This window comes from Anguilla anguilla, chromosome 8 (genome assembly GCF_013347855.1).
Source record: "Anguilla anguilla isolate fAngAng1 chromosome 8, fAngAng1.pri, whole genome shotgun sequence".
Lineage (NCBI taxonomy): Eukaryota > Metazoa > Chordata > Actinopteri > Anguilliformes > Anguillidae > Anguilla > Anguilla anguilla.
The window spans coordinates 35,438,540-35,464,303 of NC_049208.1; the positions used below are offsets into that span (position 1 = coordinate 35,438,540).

The 25,764-nt window shown below is 42.0% G+C and overlaps 1 protein-coding gene and 1 long non-coding RNA gene across 4 annotated transcripts in view; one reads left to right on the forward strand and one right to left on the reverse strand.

Annotated features, from left to right (window-relative positions):
• spire1a (spire-type actin nucleation factor 1a) overlaps positions 1 to 14,231 on the forward strand; it is a 50,323-nt gene extending 36,092 nt beyond the window's left edge. The window contains exons 7-18 of one of the 3 annotated variants that reach the window (XM_035430766.1): positions 519 to 605; positions 879 to 1,008; positions 2,625 to 2,666; positions 5,048 to 5,214; positions 5,353 to 5,443; positions 5,612 to 5,754; positions 7,171 to 7,197; positions 8,668 to 8,805; positions 9,030 to 9,100; positions 9,261 to 9,288; positions 9,600 to 9,742; positions 10,100 to 14,231. In XM_035430766.1, coding sequence (XP_035286657.1) covers positions 519 to 605; positions 879 to 1,008; positions 2,625 to 2,666; positions 5,048 to 5,214; positions 5,353 to 5,443; positions 5,612 to 5,754; positions 7,171 to 7,197; positions 8,668 to 8,805; positions 9,030 to 9,100; positions 9,261 to 9,288; positions 9,600 to 9,742; positions 10,100 to 10,340 — 1,308 coding nt within the window. In that variant the 3' untranslated portion in view covers positions 10,341 to 14,231. The remainder of the gene's footprint in view (positions 1 to 518; positions 606 to 878; positions 1,009 to 2,624; positions 2,667 to 5,047; positions 5,215 to 5,352; positions 5,444 to 5,611; positions 5,755 to 7,170; positions 7,198 to 8,667; positions 8,806 to 9,029; positions 9,101 to 9,260; positions 9,289 to 9,599; positions 9,743 to 10,099) is intronic. The other 2 variants (XM_035430767.1, XM_035430768.1) reach the window with 2 other exon arrangements.
• A 4,821-nt stretch (positions 14,232 to 19,052) lies between these two features.
• Positions 19,053 to 25,239, reverse strand: LOC118233177. Its single transcript, XR_004766471.1, has 4 exons — positions 25,011 to 25,239; positions 23,537 to 23,764; positions 21,463 to 21,557; positions 19,053 to 20,911 (listed from the first exon to the last, which is right to left on the reverse strand). It is a non-coding gene; the product is annotated as an uncharacterized LOC118233177 (long non-coding RNA).
• Between the last annotated feature and the right edge of the window lie 525 nt (positions 25,240 to 25,764).

Consider the following 25,764-nt stretch of genomic DNA (forward strand, 5'->3'; position numbering starts at 1 on the left):
CCTTCCAGGCTCATATCAATTCATAGCCAACGCTACCGTTTTGTGCTTTCTAATGTAGTGAATACATATTTTTGCAAAATTTTGCTTACATTATCTGAATAAATATTGTTCTTAATTTGTGTATGATTGACTAGCTGATTATCGGAATCCCCATGTTAAGCATGCATGAATTATTATACCGAATAACATAATGAGTAGATTATGGAAATGATCATGACAATGATCAAGGAAATCAGACGTGGGTTTTTAATGATGTAGTTTGTGTCTATTTTATGAGTGCTTAGCTGAATGAATTGCTAGAGTGCATGATGTGCACTTGGTTTAATGTCTCTGCTCCTCGTGATCTCCGCTGCGTAGTGAGCAGGATCAAGAATAACCAGTGTGAACATTGCACACGGCCCTGTTGGGTGCGGCTTGTTACCATGGTGATGGAGCTCTGACTCGTGACTGATCGCTGGATGGAGAGAGGTTGGGCTATGCGTTCTAATCCCCCCTTTTCCCGACTACGCTTCTTGCAGGTGAACGGAGACCTCCCGCCCAGGTTAAAAAAGAGTGCCCACGAAGTCATCCTGGAATTCATTCGCTCCAGACCTCCCCTCAACCCTGTGAGTGGCCCTTTTCACCCCCCCCCCCCCACTCCAAGCACTAATGTCTTCCAGCTCTCCAGAATACTTGACAAAGATGACTCCCCCTAAATCCTTCTTTGAGTGCCTATCAAGCACCCGCTATGTGTTCAGTGATAAGCACTTCCAATGGCCCTCAGAATGCTGTCATTTCTGTGGCTGTGCTGGTGTGTGGGGGTTGTCATGGTGATGCCTAGTCTGTCCATAACGGGCGTGGAGACGGGCTGACGGTGTCTGTCACTCATGCACCCACAGGTCTCCGCCCGCAAACTGAAGCCCCACCCTCCGAGGCTGCCCTGCCTGCACGAGCGAATCCTGGAGGAGATCAAAGCGGAGAGAAAACTGAGGCCTGTGTCTCCAGAAGAGATACGCAGGAGCCGCCTTGGTGAGGAGGACGCACATGCATGTGCACACACACAGATACACACACACACACACACACACACACACACACGCACAAACAATACATACAATACACAATATGTACAATACACACTCATGCATATGCAATGTGTACGCATCCACAATCTTGTACATGATACACACGTGTATAAATACAAGAATACATGCATACAGGCTTGCTCATATTAGTTATGGCTATAAGATTGGACATTTGATTCTTTTTATTTCATTATCAGTTGCCAGGGTTCTGGAGTTAATGAAAGACACAGCACATTTCAAAATGTTTGCCACAGTATGGTGCTGAATTCGCTTGCATGGTTCTAACAAGCTGTTAAATAACTTGCTTACAACTAAGATATATGATGTCAGCAAAGATTTGCTAGCACAAACAATGCAGTCAACTGACCTTACGGTAACTCTGAGAGTGATATGTATTCGATGTTGGTCAGAAACAGAATGGTAAAATGCATATAAGTAGGGCCCTTCCAAATTCATGGAAACTTTTGGTCAATTTAAATTTTCTTAATTTTCAATACAAAAGCTGCATTTCATGCCATTTTATGGCAAATGATCAGTTACACAGGATGATACGGTTTTCACTGCTGTGGATTTGGTAGGGCCCTACTTGTAGCATATAGTCATTAGATCTATGACTGTGTGCCATTCTCTTATACCTGGCTGCTTTGCCTGTGGGATCACAAACAGAGAATTCAGAGATGCTGCTTCATATCTGGACAGCATCCAGAGCTGTCTCTGTCTCGTTGGAATACTTTCATTCACATTTCCTTTTGTTTGTTTTGCACTTTTCTTTTCACAAATGCTATTTCACACCAAGCTATAGATGAGTTTAGGTTTGGAGCACTGTGCAGCAATGATGATAATGGACAAACATAAAAAAAATGCATGCATTTTCTGAAATATGCAATAGAAACTAGAAGAGAACGATTTCACCAAAGAATCATTTCACCAAATTAACACGTGGACAAAAAAGTTTTTCATTAAAACTTTCTCCACTCAAAAGTTGTCATTGTGCAAAATAATTGTAAAGTAACAGTGGTATAATTTATTTTGTAATCCCCAAAACTAAAATTTTTCATCTAACTATTTAAGGCCCTTTGAAATTAAAATATTTAGTACCTTTTTAAGTAAGGGCAAGGGGTATTTAGGGACACACATACTTTAAGGAACTTGATGAGTATTCATTTTAGTAAAAGCTTGAGAATCGTTCTAAAAAATGATTATCGCTATTAACGCTGTCCCATGATCTCTGGTCACTGAAGCCATGTTAAAGGGCCCCACTGCTTGGCCTCAGTCAGAGCCATTTAAGCCCAAGGTCGATTTCTAGCTCTATTTGTGCTACACTGTTCCAGAGGTATTGAACTGAGCAGTAATAGGATCAGCAATTAAATTCCTCAGTAGTTTCTTACCTAATCGCCTTTACTGCTTGCTTTTGCTGGTCATGGTAATGGGATATGATGGAGATATTTGGAGGATTTTGAAAGGGGGTTTCCTTTGGGCTGTGAGAGAGAAGGAAAGCTACAGCCCTTTCCCTGTTTTAACAGTCTCTTTCTTTAACCCCCCCCACTGTTTCTCTTGCAGTAATTCGACCGCTTAGCATGTCTCAAAGCTTTGACTTGTCAGGTAAAGTTTCTCTCTGGCTGCCTGACCCTGCTGCTTCCTTCCGGCTGTCGCGGCTGTATCCGTCCCGTGATACACGCTTCCTCTCATTTCATGCCTATTTCGTTTGGAGGGCGGCTGTGTCACACCAGCCCCCCCCCTCCTCCTCCAGCTGTGATAGAGAGTCAGACACCAGTCAGGAGGGAGGGAGGGAGGGAGGGAGAGTGGCCAGGTACGGAGGGGGCCTGAGTACAGGCAATGAAATCCTTGAAGGTGACAGGAAGTTAATGTCTACAGTGGTCCTTGCCTTGCAAACATGAGATGCACCGGCGGATAAGGCGAGGTCTTTTGTCTCAATCCGGAAATTTGAGATGAGCTCCGATTTGAGAAAAAAAAGGTCTTCACTTTTAATGTTCTTTTCCCAAGTGCAGGACAGATTGAATTAAGCCCAGAATTCCTTCTAATGATGGATACGCAAATTTTCTGCTGGCTAATGCTAGGGAATAAGGTGGGCATTAATTCGGACAACAATCACAGGGGGCTAAGTTCTAAACGTCCTTAACATCATTATCTCCTATTCCCTAAAGGCAGATATTTCCTGACGGCAGATTTTAAATGTAAAAACTTGGCCGAAGCAGTTTGTTTAAGCATCTGCTCCAGGCCAATAAGTCATAAAGTATATCCGCTTCTCGGAGCCACTTGACCTCCTAAGTCTGCAGCAGGACCCTCTGCTCATGACTTCTGTCCCTCTGGTACTGGTGTCTATGGATCTCCCATCATGCCGTTCACCTGCAGGTCCTCATCAATGGCTTATTTGTTGTATGGCCCATGCTAAACAGACACGCTTGGCTGGAAACATGCTTTCTGACCCCGGTCACGTATGATATGTGGATGTGGTGCACTAACACTGAGCTCTGAGCACTGGTAGCCACACCGTAAGAAGGCTGCAGGGATGATTAGGTAATTTCATATTCAAGGAAGTATTCCCTTATAGGGTCTGGCAAGAGCATCAGCACTCCTCAGGATTTGATGTATGGGGCAGGTAAAGTATCATAGAGCTGTCCCTGTATTCTAACACTTCCCTATGGCCAGGGTACCATTGCCGCAATGTCTGCATTTTAACACTGCGTGTGTATATGTGTGTGTATGCCTTCTGTGTTTATTATGTGCCTTGTGTGTATTATGTATCTGGCATGCCTTTGTGTGTCTTGGAAGTCTCTTGACTGTATGTGCGTGTTTGTGTGCTTGTCTCTGCATGTATCCTGTCGTGTGTGTGCGCGCGTGTGCACACGTGCGTGTGTGTGCGTCTCTTACACATATCCTGTGTTGTGTGTCTCTGTCTTGTCTCACATGTTGCTTATATGATGATTGCTCTGCGTGTGTGTGTGTGTATGCGTGTGTGTCTGTCTCTTACGTGTATTCTGTTTGTAGTAGGTAGTTCATCTAGCTGTGTGTGTGTGTGTGTGTGAATGTGTTAAATGTATGGAGGTCTAATTGAGAATACCAGCATTACGAAGGGCAGTTATTCCTGGTACCAAACTATGGGTATCAATATTTAAGTATGTTTACATTCACTGACCTTATAACCTGTAATTATTTTGTCTGGCCACAAGGAAAAAAAAAACAGGACACTTTATCTGAGAGAAACACAGGCACAGTGTGGTATAGATGCTGTCAGCTTCCAGTGGTTGTCACAGTGTTAATGAAATGTTGTGAGCATGTTTTGTACTTGCTGGGGTGGCTTTGTTAGAGCGTGGTTAAGGGATGCATGCTTTGTGAGTCTTATTTGCCTGATTGAAAATATGGCAAAGTGAAATCCAGGATGACATATCTGCATCACCCCTTGTATTGTTTGCTGTCTTTTGGAAATTGTATCCAGTGCGGAGAACTACAGAACAGTGTCAATCTAAGCTTTAAACACTTTGCATTCACTACCGTATAGGGCGTTCATGACTGCAAAGTTTGTGATTGAAAGAAGTGCTGAAAGTACTGTTGTTTAAATACCACTTGCAGAAACTGGCTCCATCTTTAAGGAAATGTTTGATATTTGCACAAGTAAAGCTTAACAGAAATATGCTCTCAGATGCTCAAACATGCCGTTTTGGGTGCAACAAACCATGAGAGTATTCAGGTCTTCCATGTGACTAGCTGAGCCTTGAGCAGTCAATCCATTTGGGCATTTGTCTGAGCGCTTAGTGCACCTGAAAGATTTGGAAGACAGTGGTTGCTGTGGAGATGTCAGCACTACGGTGTAGATCCGCACGTGCTTTCAGCAGAGAGAAGTCAGGAGTAGTACACGCAGGTGTGAAACCAATATTAAACTCCTGTGTTCTGACCCAGCCTCCCTTGTTATGAGTCACCATCTTGATTTTGATGCTACTTTTTTGATGCCTTGTTTCCTGAAGTATGCACTGCGGAACCCACCAAGAGGAGACCGGTCAGCACGCTGGCTCTGGCCAATGGGACGCCTCCGGGCGAGGAGAGTGAAGTGGACGGGACTCCGGCGCTGTCCCAGAGGAAGAGGCTGTTGAAGGCCCCTGCCCTGTCCGAGCTGAACAGCTCTGACTCGGAGGTGAGCGTGCGTTCGCATGTGCCTATGTGTGCCTATTTCAGGGACCCAGAGAGTTTGTGGAGTTGTTCCGATTGGCTTCTGTGTGCGTGTGCATAGCTCTGTTGAGCGGTATGCCTGTAATAATGCGCTTCTTTACAGGAGGATACCACGGGCAAGTCAGCCAGTAGTTCCAGCATGTCTACGTCAGTGATGGACGACACCTCACCAGAGTCCGTTGTAGGCAAAAAGAGTAAGCCTCCTTCCTCCCAGGGAAGCGTCAGACGAACTGGGGAAACGGTTCTGTCGCCTCCGCGTTCCTGTTTTTGTCATGTGATGTTCACCCGCATTGTTGTCATCCATCTCTCTCTCTCTCTCTCTCTCTCTGTCTCACTCGCCCCTTCTCTCTTGCTCTCTGAAGCTCCTCCTATGTTCCTGCCAATCTCCTCCACACCGCAACCAGAGAAGCGCCTCGTGTTCCAGAGGAGACACTCCATTGAGAAGGAGACCCCCACGAATGTTCGGCAGTTTCTGCCCCCATCCCGACAGAGCTCCAAATCTCTGGTACGTACGGTAGGGTACCCCATTGGGGGAACGCCACCCCGAAGCACTGCTGTTCCTGACCTAACCTGGATTTCGGCTGGTGCAAAAAAATTTTAAAGTAAAAAAATGACTTAAATCTATCAGAAAATCAGCCAATGAGCAATAGCACTTCTACTGTGCTATAAATAATAATCTTCGTAAATAATGCACCCGGGCTGATGTTTGAAACTGATTATAAAGTGCGAGGGAAAAACAAATGTTTTTTTTTTACCATGTGTTCATCATAATACCTGTTCTTTGACAAAGGCATGCGTCATAATCTCTTACCTGTTCCATGGACATTAAAGGGAATCCAGTATTTTGACCTGATTAAATGTCCCTCCTGCCCATTCCTAGCCACATTATCCCATCCTCTCTGAGATGGCTGGGCATGTTGGCTCAGGCTGTTCTCATTCAGAGACTGTGACTTTATTGAATCTGTGGGAACAAAATTGCTTCTTCGACTGAGGGAATTATGAGTTATGTAACTGTGTTCCTCTGATTGTGACCTGGTCCATACCCCTTCTGCAATACAGCACTGTTCTGTCTCTGTTTTTGCTGTAGAGATTTTTTGCTGTGGTTTTTTAATCCGCAGTTCCTCCTTTGTTTTATTAAAAGTGTGGACTCTCCTTTGATGCACTTGATCATGAGCCAGGGACTGTTTAACACCTTTTTGACTGCCCAATACTACAGAAGGGTTAACTCTGATTAGATGAGAGGTGTATCGAGTTGGGATGAGCTAATGTAGCAGCAACCCAAAAATCCCTGGCCAATGCCTAAGCCATTGCTCAAAATGTTTGGACAGGCTTATGGATATGGTGAGGTGCTCTAAATTTGGAGGACATATAGGAGATTGATTTGAAATAAAATCTTTCAAATGTTCTCTGTGTTGGTGTGACTCTGGAGTAGCAGACTCCAGTCCTGGAGAGCCACATTATCTGCTGGTTTTTGGCATATTTCAGCAGTTAATTTATCAGTGAGTCTACACATGGCCTTAATCCACAGACCCTCTAGGGCAATGGTAACCAACTGGACATCTGCCATCCTGTAGGTTTTCACTCCCACCCTAGCAAAGCGCACCTCATTCAACAGCTAGAGATCTTGTTCAGCTGCTAATTAGTAGAATCAGATGTGCCAAATTAGGGTTGGAATGAAAACCTACAGGATGGTAGATCTCCAGAAACAGGGTTGGTTACCTCTGCTCTAGGGTTTGACAACTCCCTGGTGTAATAATTTAGAATTAATAGCAATGGCAATAATGACAGTGTTTGATTTTGGGGTGCAGTGTGCCCCCTACAGCCACAGCTGAAAGCAGTGAATCTGCTGGTGGGTTTTGGGAAAGTGTTCAGGGCCCATTACTGCACACAGCTCACCCGTTTTGTTTCCTTCAATGATCAGGTTTCCGTGGACCCCAGCCCCAAGTCGGTAGGTTTTATATGACCATGCCTCCATTTAGATGCTAGCCGTGGTTGAAGGTTACCCGTGCAACACTGAGCCTACCTTGCAGTCTAGCTCTGGTTGATTGAGAACATATTTGCCAATGCACACTTCATCCAGCGCTGAGAATTTCTGAATTGGTCACCCCGTTTTCATACTTCCATATGCATTAATTTTTATCAAATTGACAGTCCTGCTCTCCTGTTAAAGGGGAATATTGGCAATTATGTCATTGGGAGACACACTGGGGACTGTACAAACCATGTCTTATGCTTGTTTGCTCAATGTTTTACATTTTGAATGGAAAAACCTGTCCTTGTTTAAGAATATTGCTCAGTTTTACAGTGGATGTAAAGGTTCAGTACAGGTGCATGTATGTTGCTTGCATCTTCATAAGGTGGCCTTGTTCGGTGTGATGAGAGCTGGTCTTGTAATTGGGGGGAACTGACTTGAATCCCTGTTGACTGCTCTTTTACAAACATTAAGACGCATAACCAAGGCTACTTATGGTTCTGTCAAATGGTATTTTGAAGTGCATGTAATAGTACTATGCGTGCAGTACAGTATGTTGATTAAAACCTCTGTACAACAGACTGAGCAATATTTGCAGTGGGTTTATGAAACATGGTTCAGTGTTCACACATGGTATTGTACAGTGTGTAGTGTCCGTCAGTGTGTCGCTGTGTCTTTCAATGTGTGGTTGTGTGTTGCTACTGTGCTTGTCAAAGTCCTTATGAATGTGGTGCATTTTGAAATGGGACCTTTTCAGTGTGTTGTCTGTGTGGTGGTAGATGGCTGCTCTTAGGCCTTAAGGGAAGAATGCATCAAAAACAGCCTTGCCTGAAATCACATCTGGTAGCCTGCAAGGGGTGCTGTGGACCAATTTCTCCAACCTGCAATCATGACATGTATTAAGCAGCATAACTAGGCTGGATTGCACTTATACACCATAAGTGCAGCTCAAGGAAGTTATAGAAGTGGACATTTAATAAAGTTGCAGGTTTGAATCCTGTGAAGGGCACTGCTTTTACCTTAGGCAAGGCAATAACTAGTAGCCATCTTTATGTTCAGCTGTTTAAAATTACCAGTATGTAATTTAAAAACCTTGGACAGTCAAAATCATATATGTAGAATCAAGTAATATACATAGTTATTTTGTGGCATAGTGACACTTAATACAAGAAAAAAAAATTGTAAAGGGTCTTTAAATTGTCCTGGTATAGGGCATAATTTATGTTATTATATTAATTGATTCTTTTCGTCTCTCACTCAGGAAAAGGTCCGACTGCAATGTAATCTTTTTTTATGAAATGTCCTGTGTAATGGACACATTGAGCATGCTCAGTAGCTGCGTTTGGAGAGATTGGTTCTGCATCGTTGTGGGGCTCTGTGATGGGTGCTGTGCTATGGAGCGGTGTTGTGCTGAGGAGGCATAGTAACAGGCATGTGTTTTGGCAGGAGGAGTTCTGCTACCCCGTGGAGTGTCTGGCGCTGACGGTGGAAGAGGTGATGCACATCAGGCAGGTGCTGGTCAAAGCCGAGCTGGAGAAGTTCCAGCAGTACAAGGACGTCTACAGCGCGCTCAAGAAAGGAAAGGTATCCGTGGAGACCAACTCTACCGACTGCAATATGCATCACTGTAATGCTCTTAATTACTGTATACTATTAATGCCAGTCGGAAAAGTCAATATTCAATTAAATGTGACTTAGTAGTGCATTAAGTTAATGGGGCCACAGTTAGTGTGTGTGTTAGAATAGAGGCGCAGTAGTTTATGAGAATGAAGGGATGTAGTTTGACTCTGCTCTCTCTTTCCTCTAAGCTGTGTTTCTGCTGCCGTACAAAGAGGTTCTCCCTTTTCACCTGGTCCTACACCTGCCAGTTCTGTAAAAGGTAAAGAACACAGACCGGCGCAGAGACACGCACACTGACAGCATACACTTTTGAAGTTTTATCACCACCAGCAGTTGTTTTTGTTTTTTTTGTTTTTTTTGCTGAGCAGTGAATGAAGAATGTACTGTGATTGACTGTGTTCCTTATTTTCTCTATGCAGATGTGTGTGCTCACAGTGTTGTACAAAGGTAAGTGGGGTCCCTGACTACACTAACAATCAACACTCCATTTCATTTGAATTATATTAAAGTTGATTTACTTTTTGGCGTTTTCTTTATATCATTTCTTTTTTGGTGCATGTTTTTGATTGGTCCATCAAAAATGTACACTAAAACACAAATGGCAATCTATTTAATCCTGATTTACTTTGCAGGCACCTGTATTCACAGCCAATTTAAGTTGAACTGCATTCATTTGCATTGATATCCGTTGCTATCGTATGCATTGAGGCAAGTCTGGTTAAGGCTGTTTCCTTACCTGCTGCACTGCATTGTTGCAGATGAGGCTGCCCTCTATGCCGCTTGGCAGCCTACCCATCTTCTCCCTGGGGTCTGGCACCCTGCCCAAGGAGGAGGCCCCAGCCCTGCCTGAGAAGGCCTCCAGCAGCCCCCAGCACCTGGGCCTGCAGCGCACTGGATCCAGGTACAGGACCCTCATGACCCGATCTCCCGGGAGCACACAGCTCCTGTGGTGAATGTGCAAGTGCAGTTCAGATACATGCACTAATATTGGGAATCTGGGCAATTATTTATACACCGTTTAGTCTGTGAATGTTGTTTGTTGTGTATTTTGTGTACAACTGCAGTTGAGATACATGCACCAATATTGGGAATCTGGGAAATTATTTACACACTGTGATTTGTATATACATTTTGTTGTATATTTTTCCCCTGGTCTGTTTATGAAATATCATATTGCATGTAATTGAGACTTCCTGGTTAATACTGTAAAAATCAAATGAATGACGTCCCTTGATATTGACCTGCACTTCCTCCCCAGGTTGTCCAGGCTCGGGGAGAGGGCGTCCCGGGATGAACTCCCCTTGGACCTGACGGGGGACTGGAGCACCATGGAGGTGTGCGTGGACTGCAAGAAGTTCATCACGGAGATCATCTCCTCCAGCAAGCGCAGCATGGCCACCAAGCGCAAACGGGCGATGCGCAAGACCCAGTCCTTCCGCACGTCCTCCCCCAAATCCTCCAACTACCGGCCGTCCGAGCGCACCATCAATGAGGCGTGAGCCCCGCGCCTCCTCTCGTCCCCGCGCCCTGCATGCCAGCGGCTGCCCCTTTTTCCCTCGCCCCCCCCCCCCCCCCGAATGCCCCTCACGTGGCCAACTCTGCGGGTCCCCTGAGGAGATGCGGTGCTGACGATGTTTTCTGCTATCGTTTAGTTTTGACTGCGTTTGTGATGTCACGGGGGCCCGTGGTTGTGCTGTGATCGTCCGGCCACGTTCAGTACGGCAGCAGTAAGCCTGAAAGTGGAATGTTCTGTATGTTCGTGCTGGCTGTCACTGAGCACCTCTTCTTCCAGACAAAAGAATGATAAAATACCCGTGCTGTAAATATTGTATTTAGGACATTCCTGTCACTGCACAACCACACTCCCTAGCATACACTTCCAGGCTGAGGAAACCCCTCTTTGTGCATGGTACGGCCTGCACCCTTTTCTCAGGAAATTTAATTTAGTCCAGCTTTAGGCCTAAGGCATTTGCTCCTCACTGCCCACCAACAGGATGCCGAATGAATGCATTCCAATGAAGCAGTCTCTAATCATTTTTTTTGTGTCCCTACTAAATCAATGCGGAGGAGTAAGAAACGAAAGAGTTGTACCAGACACTTTAAAAAGTGTTGCTACTCTGAATTGACAGCTGCAATAGCTACCAAAAAGTACTGTTCGCCACCAGTCCTGAAACTAAAGGTGTGTCGTGTGATAGAATGATCAGTGCGTAGCTATATGAGAACAGAGCGATCGGCCCAGGATTGAGCTGTGAATTAGAGGTTAGCTTCCGTTACCACCCCACTCTCAGGGAGCTCTTGGGGACTACCTTGAGACATGAATTTGTTCTGTTTTAAAACCTTTTAGACCTGTTGGATATAAGCGGAGGTGCAGACCCGGTCTTGCCAACCGTTTAAATCAAGAACGCGCTCCATCGCTTTTGATTTGGCAAGGGTTTTGAAATTTAGAACCTTCTTCTTTCTGTTACAGTTCAATGCACTGGACACATCGTGTTACTTAATTTTTATTTTTCATCCTATTCTCCATCAGTGGGCCATCCGCAGGCATTATTCTCACTCATCTGTTGTGCAGGTATAGTTGTGTGTTACAGTTTATTTTTTGGGTGGATGGATGGGGTAAAGATCTTTTGTAAATACAAGGTTTTCCTAGTGCCAAGTTTTTTTTTCTTCTTTTCTTTCTTTTTTTGTGTGGGGTATAATTCCACCCTGGTGTAAATATGGTTATATTTGTAATGATGTTTCTTACGATCCCAAAGGGGGAATCTCGATTGGATCCTTGATTGGAGACATTTATAGAGGACTAAATGGTATTTGCCCACTGTTTTGATGTATCGAGCTTTATTTAAAAAATAACCATGTGTAAAAATTATTATTATTATTGCTTTAATAGATTTTCTGAATTAATAATAACCATATACTTATGTTATTTTTAAGTTATATAACATTTTTTGTACATACAAGCACTGGAATAGCACTTTTGCAATTTTTTTGTTTTAACTTTATTTTTCTGGTTTCTGTTGAACCGCATTATTTGGTGTTTTACTGTTATACTTCAAAAAGGACCATGTGACCTTGGTTTGGAGGTTTGCTCATCATGGTACACACTAGGGGAGTTCATGTAATTAGGTATTCAGAGATTTTTGTTAGTGAAAGTTCTCATTCAGGCCAAAAGGGGTGAAATGATTATTAATTGATGAGAACCAAAAAAGCATTTCAGCTGTTGGAACAAAATGCTTTGTTTTCAGTCCTCTTTAAATTCAGCTCAAACTCTTCATAAAAATAATTAAAAGGCTGAAACACACACACACACACACACACACACACTCAGAACATGAATTTAATGTTATATGAAATGCAGTAAGTTGTAAAAATACTTTATTCATGTTTGAGTCCAACAAATGGTAGAATTTATGTGGCAGTCTAACAAGTTCAGCTCAAAGTTGTTGAGATAAGAATTCACTATGTCTGGAAGTGTTTCCCTCATTTATTTCGGCTTGGGGACTCATTTTAACTGTTAAATACTACTACTCCCATATTATCAAGTCTTTTAAGAAGTAGAAATGAAGGAAGCAGATCCATTGTTTTACATCCAGTACCTTTAACATGGGATTATTTTTCTCCTAAATAAAATATATGTATATCACATTATTAAATTATTTATTTTCTGTCAGTACTGTCTCTGAACACGCAACAGTTAAAACATATTTCGTCAATTACCTTTGTTTTCATTTTTCACAGGAAGTGGGCGCTTGGTTTGCAATTTGTTTGGTTCCTCCCATAAATGAATGTCTGCCATTTTGGGTTGATCAGCCTGTTATACATTGGCATTGTTAATCCTGCATCAGGATTTGTAAAAAAAACATATGTAGGGAATTGTTTTATGCAAGCATTAACAGTGATGTGGGTAGTTTTGAATGTGGGCTTTTTTTTGTATATTGTTCAATAATGGCAACATTAGAATGGTACAGTCAAATTTTGAAAGTGATGCTGAAATGATGGAGATTTTAAACGTTTGTAAATACAGACAGAGGAGAGGAGTGCTCTTTAGTTGTATTTCAAATTTTAAAATTTGAACAACCCATAGATGTTTTTCTTCTTCCTCCCGAAAATATATATATATATTTTTGTCATTTTAAAATCTCTCTGAATTCATATTGGCTGTGCAGATGGATGCAAAGTACTTTTTGTTTTGTATGAAAAGTTTGCTTCAGTTTTTTCCTCTTTTTTTTTTCTTTGCTTTATGACCACAGTGTGGCTGCTTTGGCTCTTAAGGTTATGCTTCTGATGCTTTGCAGCATGGTCATGTGGTCAGACTGCAAACAGAAAAAAAACCCCAACACAGCTGAAGTGTGCTTACATGCTGTACAGTTTGGCCAATGACTTCAAGCCTCTGGTTTAAAAATGCCTTTTTAAATGTGTAAATTAGTTGATTGGTTACTGGTTGCCTTGGTGATCTGAGTGCGCATGTGTGAAAGCCCTCGTCACGCTGTGGGGCGGGGTGTATTTGGTCGGAGGTGTGCCCTCGCATTAACGATTTGACTGCTCTTCCCGTAACAGTCTCAAACAGCTCACCCTTCTGCTGTTCCTAAAGTGTTCCTCTCCATTATTCAAAACTATTTAAAAAGTAACTGCCAAGTCCATGTCACAAAGCCTCTCATTTTGCCTTAAGCTGCACTGCCAATGTCTGTATTTCCACCACTCTGCCTTGGCTCTTTGGCAGATTGCATTACTTATGTGACTGTATTGGTGAGTTACAGTTACAGTCTATTTGAAATGCATTGGTGTTTGTGTTCATAAAAGACGTTTCTGTACAGACGTGTCTATACATGTTGCATAAAAACATTCAATCAGAAGCTCCCAACACATGGCTGTCCAAACCTAACACATTCAGTTTTCCAGGAATTTAATACCCAGGGATTTTCCTAATAAAAAACCATTACTGAGGAAATCTATGAACAGCAGGATTGATGATTCGTGAAGCAGTAAACGCTAGCTTAAATTTACCATTTTTTTTACCGTGTTAATTTTTTTTTCTTTTTTTTTTTTGCATTACACTTACGCTGGCTTATAGAAAATTCGTAAGAATCTCTGTGTGCTTGTTAAGAAGCCCTTTGTTCCTCTTTAGCAAGGCAGTGATCTGTTTCACCATGTTATGCTTTCATAATAGGTTCACAGGTGGATGTCTTATTCTCTTGTGCTGTACATGTACAAAATGTGTCAGTTACTGGGAAAATAAGAGTGAGCGGCACAATGATTTCCAAACTCCTCCTCACCCCCACCCCTCCCCCCCTCGTGTGGCTGCATTGTGCATGGACCACTGTGTGACTTGTAACTTTAAACCATAGAGCTGTTCATGAAGAAATGTTAATAAAATTGAAATGTGATGCAATGTTCTCAAAATGTCTCGTGCATTCCTTTACCTCAGATATGAAATGGGCCATCACTTTGAGCCCCTTCCGAGCTCACCTTGCTTTACCTTCAGTGCCTGCCAAGGTCAAATGAGTGCTCGATGTACCCTGCATGCTACATGTTCCACATTAACTCTGACGCTGTCCCACAAAGATGGCTTGCTACGATTTAAACCGAAATGGGTGAAAATGATTTTTAATCATAACTAAATAATCCACTTTCAGGATCTGGAATTTTACTCCAAGTATTGCATAAGCTTGTCCTCTGCAGACCTGTTCTTGTTGCTGTTGTGGTTTAACCTAATTCAGACTGTGCAAATGTAATTTTTGGTGCAAATCAAAAAATTATGAAGTGCACAAAAACTTAACTATTGCGGGTTTAACATGGCTGTACATGTTCTGTATGGTTAGAAATCTCATATTAAAATGGTGGTTATGCAACATCAATAGTCATCACTTTGTCATCACTCCTGCTCTAGTGATCTGTTCAGTAGGATTAATGCCTCATTGCAAAGGACTCCATTCTGAGCAGTGTGCCAGAGACCTCTAGTGGTTTGAGTAAAAAAAACGCCTACTGTATTTGGTGACTGTACTGACTACAAGGGAAGTGTATGAATCAAACTCTTCATTTGATTTCCTTTCTATTAGCATCTACAGTTTTGAAATTCAGTTTTTAGAGTGATTTACTTTTCCTTATTTATGAATGTGTTCATTAGGGAAGCAGGATGATATTTGGTCATATCAGCACTGGTTGATAACAACTTAAAACTGACTTATCAGTAACTGCCAATTAACTAATATTATGGGCAATATGATGGTGTAGCATGCCTGTGCCAGGGAGGCGATGCAATGTATGTGCCTCTGATACTGTAAATTAAGTGAAACCTCTTTCATGAATCTCTTTTCTTTTTAATGAAGAATTTTTACCAGCCAAACTCACATTTACAGCACGGCTATAAATTCTGTGTACTGGTTGCTATGCCAATAAAGCATTGAATTTTTCATCTGGAATCTTAATCCTTGTACCTCAAGGACCCAGGTTTTGCACCCTTGGCCTCTGCTTTATTGACTTTTGAAAATTGCTTTGATAGGATCATTAGAGAATTAAGACGGCCAGTGTCATGCTCGAGAATTAAATGAAGTCAGAATGCCTAATTCTGAACTCGTTAATCCAGAATGAGAAAATGGATTTCTGGAAACATCATTAAACCTCTGATTGCCTCCTTCAGGACCACAAAGTCTTAAAGTAAGATAGTGAAGGATTAACCACACTGTCATCAGAGGAAAGCCTAGTTAGATTATATGGAATCAGTGCTAACCTGAGGTTGTTTTAATAACCTGTGAAAGACCATGAAAAATTAACTGCTTGACTGGAGTTAGCAATCAAAACAAAACAACGAGAGAGAAAAAAAAAAAATCCCCCCAAATTTTTTTAAAAATCAAACCGTTTCATTAAAAAAATTAAATGAATGTTTGTGAAGGGAAAATTTGAAGTATTGAATTGCTCATGGAATAGGGCAACATTTGTTATCAGATAAACAGATGTGTTGTCTATTAGTGGCATCTGCTGTGGGCATTCAGAAAGTAAAAGCAGTCTCTATATTGTTCAATTCAAATACCAGTAGTGCTTTGAACCACTACTGGTAACATTGGCTTGAAAAATTCAGAAAGTTGGTCACTTTTGTCACTGTTGGTCACAAGCATAGGAAAAATTTGTTTCTTCCCCATTTTCTGTTGCAGTTTCTGGGAAACCATGTTATTTCACATTATCATAAAACACTGCTGTAGCAATGTTGACAATGTAGGATCTTGTGGAATTAACCACTATGTGTTCCAATGGAAATTAATATTTGTATGCCAAACTGCATGTATCATGAGTTTAGCCATCTCACAGAGCAGTTTTTGGTAGCATAAGGACAGAAAAGTTTTATTTTTTTCTATTTTTTTGATGTTTTCCTCTCTTGTACTGCCTATTTCTCCAGGGAAGTTTCCATATTCATAGAACTCTACAGAGTTAAACATAACCACAGTAGCTATAATTTCACTATTGGAAAGCAGACTTAAAATCCAAACCAATCTGTTTCAGAGAAATTAACTTTCAGAAATGCAGTTTTCATTAGCACAATTTAAAAGAGAAATATAGTCCAAGGCTCAGTTTAATCTGTGTCTGGGAAACTACCACTTACTGTTTGTGGTGCCAGTGAATCATCAAGGGACTCATTTAATGCTATTTAAATCCCATCAGAAAAATGCTTTCCATTTTCTGCCACTGGTGTGATTGCATGTACTGCACATTTTCTCCAGTAGGCGGTGCTGGCACCATTTTCAATTCCACATGCATAGGTTTTGGTGCCGCAAAGACACAAATTTAATCAGAAAATCATTCAGTCTTGCATAGAATATTGACAATTATCTAAACAAATGATCTTATATCAAAATGTCCATTGAGATTTTAGAAATTCTGTCGCTTAGGGTTTCCTGTTATTTTCTTTATTACAATATCTCTTAGGAGTGTGTTTATTTTTTAATCACACTTTAATGTGCTGTCTTCTTTCATTAGTCTAAATTTCTTATCAAACAGTTGTAGGCCAGTCACACAGTGTGTGACCTTTTAAACCTGCTTCAGTCTTCAGAAGAATGCCCTTGAACGAAGCAATAACAACATGGCACTGCATGGCACAATATATTGCTTAAATATTTAATGTAACCACAGGCTCTCTTCAGGTACTTCAAAGGCTTCAATTCACTTTGACAATAACCTTTTTTACAGCACAGTCAAACGTACAGTGCAACTATGAAGAACAAAAATGTGTTTTACAAAACTGTTGGATAACATAACAAAAGTATAAAAGTTGAACATAAAATTACATACAAGAGTTTCACATATTCAATATTGCCAAGCATTTAGATGGCCACCCTTGATTTTATAAAGAACACAACAAAATTATTCAAAAAAGGATATTTTTCCCAGGACCAACTGAACAAATCTAGTGACATGGATGGATGGTGGGGACTGATTAAATATTTCCAAGAAATCTCCAAATGATTTTTAAAACTTCATGTTTACATGTCTACATTTGGATACTTTGAATCCTCCAATTGACATATTCCAAGTGAACTTAAGGGGCCTCAAATATAACAATTTCAGTGTGATTTCAGTTGACCTACGTACCATATGTAAATCTATGCTATTTCTTAACAATGACTTCATTCTTTCCTGTAAGGCAATTGAGTTATTGGCATACAGTATTGTGCAGTTAGACTGCCCTTTCATTAATTCAATTTCCAGTCAAATTCGCCATTCATTGATACATTTTATACATTTTACATTTTGTTCAAATACATTTTTTTCAGTGTCAGGCCATAAAAACATATATTTAACAGAAAATTACAGAAAAGCCTCCAGCACTACATGCAGTACCAGATCTACCAGCATTTATCCACTCTTTCTTTTGTGCACCCTTCTACCACTTAAAGTCTTCCATCTTTAGCATGTAGCATGTCCTCCCAACAAAGGTTGTTACCAGAAGTGTCAGTAACATTACGATAGAACCCTTTGTCTTCAAAAGTAACATTAAAACAAACAACTAACCAAATACACCTTAGCTGCCTTGCAGAATTCTTTGTTGAGCGCATCTTAACAGATCTGGAGTGTCTGAACAAGTCTGAAGTGATGTGTAGCTGTCAAAAAGCCACCACTGAGAAAATGAAATAAACAGAAGAGAAGAAAATTTGCACTATTACACCGAAACTGGACACCTGAGATGTAGAGTAAGTTTTTATGGCCCGATGAGTCTAAATTAGAGATTTTAGGAAGTATGAAAAGGTAATATGTAGGCAGCTGAAACAGTGAAAGACTCTCAGAACCATGCGTACAACCATCAGTTAAGCATGGCGGAGGATTAGTGCAAGTCTGGGGATGAATAACAACATCTGGAGTTGGTGATTTAGTTTTGACCGAAGGCATCATGAATGCTGATGAAAACAAACACATCGCAGCACATCCATTGGTATGTGCAATACCGACTGGACAACGTTTGATTTGGAGCAAGCACACTGCTAAAAAGATCAAGCTGCTGGTGTTCTAACAGAGTCCAGAGCTCAACATCACTGACTATGTTTGGGATTAATGGATCAATAGAGGCATGCAATCAGCTTCAAACTGAACTTAGGAGGCGTTTACAAGAAGCATGGAAACATATCCCTGCAGATCTCTTTGAAAAGCTCAAAGCAACTCTCCCGAAAAGAGTGGAAGCTGTAACAAAGGTAAAGTTGGCACACAGAATACTGAAAAGTGTGTACATATTTGTGGAGGTTTTTGTGTAATGTTGTGTTAAATATACATTTGCTTGATTATTTCGATTTGCTTAGTATTTGCTTAGCTTTGCTCATTAGGTTCACAGCCTAACAGTACTCCAATTCTGGCCAGTTTGGCCCTGTGATGTAAGGTAAGTTCAAAGCCAGTTCAAAGAGAATAAACCAATAAACCAAGTCAATTACTGCTTCTTATGACTCAGGATTTTGTATAGGTGGGGGGTGTACCTGGAGGCGAGAATTCAAACCAGCTCAACTAATACATTTTTCACAGGGTCCTGTCCTTTTAGGTCCTGCTCTCTATACAGTGAAATACTGGCGCATCAGCACCCAAAGAGTCGGTTGACTTGGGGCTCCAGACTGAACCGCGAGTGAACGGGCATGCCTTCCAGAAGAGGATGAGACAGTGCGTGCAGAACTGCAGGGTGTCGCTGCACTGCCCCTTGGAGGGGTAGCAGCGGCAGAACTTGAAATCCATCCGCTTCCACTCCAGATGGACCCTTTCAAACAGCAAAAAATGCTTATGGTGCTCGGTGGAATACAAGCACACGTCAAGCTTCTCTTCAATACCTCTGATGACAACGACAATGTTTATTATTATGAGCTGCCTGGGGGGTGAGGTTGGGTTGCTATTTTACACAGCATTCTTTAATATAGCTGCTTGCTACAGTGTATTCACCGTTGAAGCACGCTGGGTATTTTTATTGTACAGGGGCTTGTTTCTTGAAAGAGATTCGCGAGGATTCTACATGAACGCAACAATTTGCAATGTGTTCGTGGCTCATAAAACTGCGATTTATATGCGAAACACTCCAAAAAAGAGCTGGAGAAATCTACTGCATCTGAAAGATCTCAGCTTGTACATTGCAACTAATGTTAAATGAGCCCCATGGAAATGACCGCAGAGCCCCTCACGGCATTTCAACCTAAAGCCCTTGTGGTTATAGTTGCAGCTCCCAGTGGGAGTGCATGTGCGCAACACGACTCAGAAAAGCATGCAAGATACTGCTTTTTGTGTGTGCATTTCCTTGCGTGCTCTTGTGTGTTTGTGTATTACTCTGTGCCCATACACATATTTTCTTGTAGGTATGTGTTAAGTGTATTCTTGCATTGAACCTCTTTTTTTCTAGCCTTTACATTTTCAAGGCTTGACACTTTCTTGGTTTTACTTATGTGTGCATGTGAATGTGTGTGTGGGTATGTGCATGCATGTCTGTACCTCTCTGTGTGAGTGTGGGAGGCTGCTGATGCTGCTCTTGTTTACTGTACAGGCTAGGGTCTCTGTCTCAGACACAGTTTGGGATGGGGTCCCTGTCCCTGTTTGACTCAGTTTGGGCTGGTACCTGTCGGTCTGTGAAGTGGTACTGGTACAGATTCTTCCATAGGAGGCAGTCCTCTGTGAGCATGTGGAGCTCAGAAAACACCCGACCCAGACTGAGCTGGTCCTGCCCACCCGACAGGCACTGCATGCTGGCAGGTCAGTCAGCTTCAAACCTTTCAACGCTGTGGACTTTCAGAACTTTCTATCACTAATTTTTTACCCTTCGCAGTTTCAACAGCCATATTGTATTTGTTGGCCTCCAATGTCCTCCGTCAATTCAAGAGAGTGTACACTAGCATGTGGGCACGCAGCCAGCCACCATTTTGACTCTACACTGGCCCAGCTGTGCGGTCGTTCCATCAGGACTGCACCACATATGCAGCTAACACGAGAAGCGCAGACAACCAGAATAGTGGTTGCCTGTCAAGGATAAGATGGGGTCCAGCCAGCCACCCATCTCCCTTCCAGGGTGATGTTAGTGCATATTTTGTTGGCTGAGCCACACAAATCTGTAACTGAGAGGCTTTACCTCAACACGGGACCAAAGACTAGTATTAAGAATTTAAAACCTGTGACACTGGTAACATATCTTTTACTTTATGTTTGAGTCAGTTTCAAACAGAAACAATTATGAAGCTTTCCATGTATGTGTTTAATTTTTCTAAATATATGTGCCAATACGTGATGAGAGGCGGAAACTAGAAGTCAGAATCCAATCTTGAGCCTGACACGAGGCAGACGAAAATACATCCTACATGTAAACTCCACTGACATGGCTGGCATTTGGTGTCTACTTCCTTCCACCAAGCTCCACCCCCTCATCCACCCCAGGCCCCGCCCCTCACCCAACGGATCTGGATGCAGCGGAGCTGCTGTTGCCGGTCCTGGATGGTGTCCGAACGCTGAGCCCAGATGTTAATGTTTCCTATGAGGACAGACTTTCCCACGTCCTGTACCAGGCTACAGACGGACAGGTACAGAGTCTGGAGGAGCTCCCTGATGTTCCGCATGCTGTGCTGGTCCTTCAGCACTGAGAATAAGGACATAACAAAATCATTATCATTTAGACCTGAAGAATTACTTTGTATTTCTGGGAGCTTTTTCCAATAGTTTTTAAATCAAAATATTTATTTCATTTGGTGTTGTTACCATTTGTATTTGTACCATTTGCATTATTTTTTAAATTTTTGCTTTAGATCTAGCCTAATGCCAAGCAAACATGAATAACATGTGCTACGGTTCTCTTGGGGTACCAAAATCAATAGTTGCTGTCCATTGTCTAAGTACCTGAAATCAATGCATTTAATAAAAAACTAATTAAAAAGGGAATTATAAGAAATAAAACAGCCTTTCAATGGTCACCAGGCTGAAATCGTGCTCACAGGCCAGCATGTGTATTCCAGCGCACACTGAGCACGTATATAGGCATTACGGAATCCATTGGGGCAAGTGTCTCTTTGAACAATTTATTTCTGAGGATTACCGTAACCCGATGGGGATTGAACCCAGGACCTTGCCCACCCCTCCACGGGAGGCGGGGGGGGGTCACCGTCTCTCCCAGAACACTGCTGAGACCCTTACCTTTCTGCAGCATGTTTCTCCAGAATGTTCATGTAGTTCTTCTGAGCCACTCCACTCAGGGAGGTCAGCTGGGTTTTGGCAATCAGTTCCAGCAGCTACAGAAGATGTACAGTAAATATGAAGCTCTTCATCCCCTCCCTGCCCCTCTCCCTGTCTCCTGAACACATACAGTATATATAAGCATCCACACCTCTGGATGGAAGGGTTCTGATGGAGGGGACTTAAATCCGGAGGGTTTCCCCCAGTCCTTTGCGTGACAGAAATTTCTCTGGCCAAGCAGATGGCACCCGTGCACGTTCTGCAATAACTGCATGGCTCGGCTGACGGACTGCAGTGAACAGAGGAGCCAGAGCCAGAGGACGCAGAGCGCTTCAATGCACTCTGCAAAACTGAGGCCACGTGTTGTAGCAATGGGACTAGCCTTCAATTACAATTTTACATTGAAAATATGGAAATAAACAGAAAATAACTAATGTCTTTCAGAATATGAGCAGTGCTAACAGTGCTAGTTCGGAATGTGAGTATTTTTAAACTGGTCACAACCATTATTGTCCAAAGGAAAGTTAATCTGATGTGCTTGTGTTTCCCTTTTGCAAGAGAGACCTTCATGTCTGTGTATGTGCTTGTGTTTCCTGTTTGGCCGAAGGTCCTTCATGTCTGTGTATGTGCTTGGCTAAATGGAGGCAGTGCTGGAACTCGCTCAGGGCATGCATGTAGGAAATGGAGAAACACTCTGCTATGAGACAGTGCTGCGGCTGTAGGGTTATTCAGAGACCGCAGGCTTGGGACCCTGAGAGGTGACCTTGTGTCTCACACAGACTACAGGGCTCGCATGCCTGGCACACAGCATCTTATCCACCGGGCAATCCCTCGGTCAGCTGACATCATGGAGAAACTGCCTGTCACTCATACAGTAAGCAAAACATGTGATGATGATTACTTTGTGGGGTGGAGCAAGATTCATGGTGCTACTCTACACTGAGTTACCTAGCTTTGACATGGATAGTTTCCCTCTATTTTCTATTGTCGCAAATATTAGAAAAAGCCAAATACCATTCCATTATCTATGCTGTGGCATTTACACAACATTTTCTCTCTAAAAATGGCTAATTTTTCAGCAGGTGTTGCTTTAGTTAAAATCTCATATACTCTATCTGTGAAACTGTGTACGTGATCCGTGTGCCCTGTGGGAACAACACAAGTGCCACAAATGCCATCGACCGAAGAGCGTGCCAACCAAGCCCCCTCCCCCGCGCACCCCCATCACCGCCCCCAGGACTGCCGGGAAACTAACCGGTGATGATGTGGAGGCAGGGAGGGTGACTGTATCGGTCCGCTTCCGAGCGAGTCCGTGAATCACTGCTGCTCTGTCACAAGCCCAGGGCTTCATCCGCCTGCACGCATGCCACCCTGACCCTGCCTTCTAGTGAACGTCTGCCACAGGTGCTAGATTGTCCTCGCCCTTTTAAAATGACCTTTGTGTTGAGCCTCTGTGATGTAATTTCCTGCTACCTGTCAAGTCCTGTCACCAAACACATGCCCTGCTCTCCTTGGCACTGTTAGAAGGACTCGCTACATCAACAAGCAGTCCAAGCAGTTAATATCTTGGTACAATATTGGAATGGTTGATATGGTTTATTACATAGCGTTAAAATATTTTATATGGGTAAAATGACTAAACTAAATAACGCATTTTTCACACAAATGCACATTCATTATCATGGTCTACTGCTCTGCTGAAGAAAAAATGCAATAAGGTGTCAACCAGAAGGAGGTTTCTGCACTTTGCATCATTCTGAGTGAACACTTAGAGACCATTCCCACTGCAGTCACACATTGTGTTTATCTAAAGATATGAGAGCAGAGATCTCTCAATGCGTTTGTGAACATGAGAAAACTGAAGGGACACTCAAGGGTCTGTAGTCTCCTGTGGACTGATAAGTGAGTATGATGTTTATGTGCCTAGCAGCAGAAGGGTAATCCTTGGGATCAATGGATCACTTTGGGAATTTGCTTCCTGGTTTCCAAATGGCAAATGTAGATATCTGTGTTGCATATGCAATTGGGAGCTCACCTTCAATACATAACCAAATCGCCATCGAGTCCATGATGGTGTTTGAAATGTCCAAGCAGCTGAAAGCTTCTCTCAACGTACAGTAACCATGGCACTGTGGGAAGCATGTGAGTTAGGGTTATCCCAGAAGTCACGCATTTCTCCAGCACTGACATGACCACAGAAAAAGACATCATACCTCCTTAGTACTTCCTTTGTGGACATGTATCCACTTGTTTTTGTGAATTTCTGAAAATGTAAAAATAATTAAACTGAGTGACTTTTACACCTTCTTCAAATGAATCATTGCATATTCCTCTAGAGAAAAACATACATGGAACCTTTGTGTTGTTGTTCATAAGGCCTTTCTTGTGTTTCCTTGCAGCCAATCCATCACTCACGACGAGACACAAGTTTCCACTGTGAAATTCCTAATCTTTGCAGCAGCTTGAACAGCTGTATCACCTTAGTTACATCACATGCTTATCATACAACTGAGTTAGAATGCACTTAATCCAATGAGCTGCATTTAAGACAACCATTAAACTGCATTCCATATTAACCCTTGACATTGCATTGACTGTGTTTGCTTGCTGGAATAATGACTATGATTACAGACATTAAAACTGAAAATTGGGTCCATGACCTGCTCGAAACCTACACTGCAACTGAATGGCTCTGCAGCTTTCTTTACGCAACAAACAAAAAGTGGTTAAATAAGTTCCTTTATGCTGCAATTACTGGAACCACAAGGCTGGATACCCAGGTGGGGAAAAAGAGCTTGCTGGTCTAGGGCCCTGAAGAACAATGATTGGGCTCTCCTACCTCTGACAGAGTTTCCCACAGAAGCTTTTTCATTTTTTTTCACTCTGCACAACAGAGACCTGTTAATCCTATCATTGTTCGTACTATTTACAGCAGTTTTATTTTAAAGACACATCTAATGGGAGAGAATCTTCATTACAAAAACAGTAAAAATGAGAGACATCATTTTATTTATTCTCTAGCTTTAGCATCTTGTACCTACCCCTCTGTACTTCTCCAACATGTGTTTTTTCCCTTTGCAGACAAATTTTGGAAACTTCACCCAACAGACGTATATAACTTACTATTGTTGCCAGCTCCACCGCTTAAAGAACAATGCGGCTTATTGTAAAAATGTCAGACGCAATACAGTCAACCTTAGCGTAACTTGAAACCTGACGCGAAACCTAAGTGACACGGTATCTGTTTAAAATTCGCTTGAGCAGACACTTGCAGATCTTGATTGTTATAACACAGAGTATTCACGTGCGTATTTGTCGTGCAAGTGTCGAAAGGAAGAGTGGCAGAAAGAGAAGGAAAGGACATGGACGCAGATACAAATAGCAATACGCTCATTACAGCGCTAGCATGATAGGTTGGGAACACAACTAAGTCATAAATCCGTCCAACTCCCAGTAGAACAGGTAGGCTAAAGTTACGTCTTCGATTAAATGCTGACGTATTAACTGACCTCAATTCGGCAACAATGTTATTTTCGGAATCGAACTGTTTTTTCCATTCTTCCTTAGCCTTAACCCAGTTTTGCCCAGGCGACATCCAGCCCTGTCCTAAGAATGGCATCTTAGAACATTTGGCAGAATTCTGCAAAATACATGGATTAAATATAAATGAACAATAACTGCTGGCGCAGAACAATAAAAATACAAAATTAGTTTATAATTCCAGTCTCGGTGTTGCACGAATTTGAGCCTTCTCTGGTCGTAGCTGTATTTATATCAAAAGACCCGCCCATTGGAAAATCTCTTTCTGCACGTGGCTTTGTTTATGGTCTTTGTCTTGGTCACAAATTTTGCAGGTAGTTCTTTTACCATACAATGTTTCAAAATAAGCAACTTTTACCAAGCTTGTTCAAATCTAATGCACTATACCAATTTAAGAAGGAAATCATTTTAAACCACATTGATTGCATAATGAAAGTGTCATCTGAATAGTGAAGTTTATATTTTTAAGCTACTGTACATTATTTATAAATTTTACAAAACTGGAGTTGCTTTCATAAAAGTCTTTAGAGGGTTAAATTTACGCTATTGTAAATGGGAAGGCACTGTAAACTGCTGTGCTGAATCGTTGATGTTTGTGACTGTGGGAAGTGGGTTAAAGGGAAATTTTCCCACAGGCCTTTCTATTTAGTCATAGAAAAACTGCTTCTTTTCTGTCTAGACCCATTTTGTGTCCTTCATTATTGAGAAAAAGAACAATGTGCA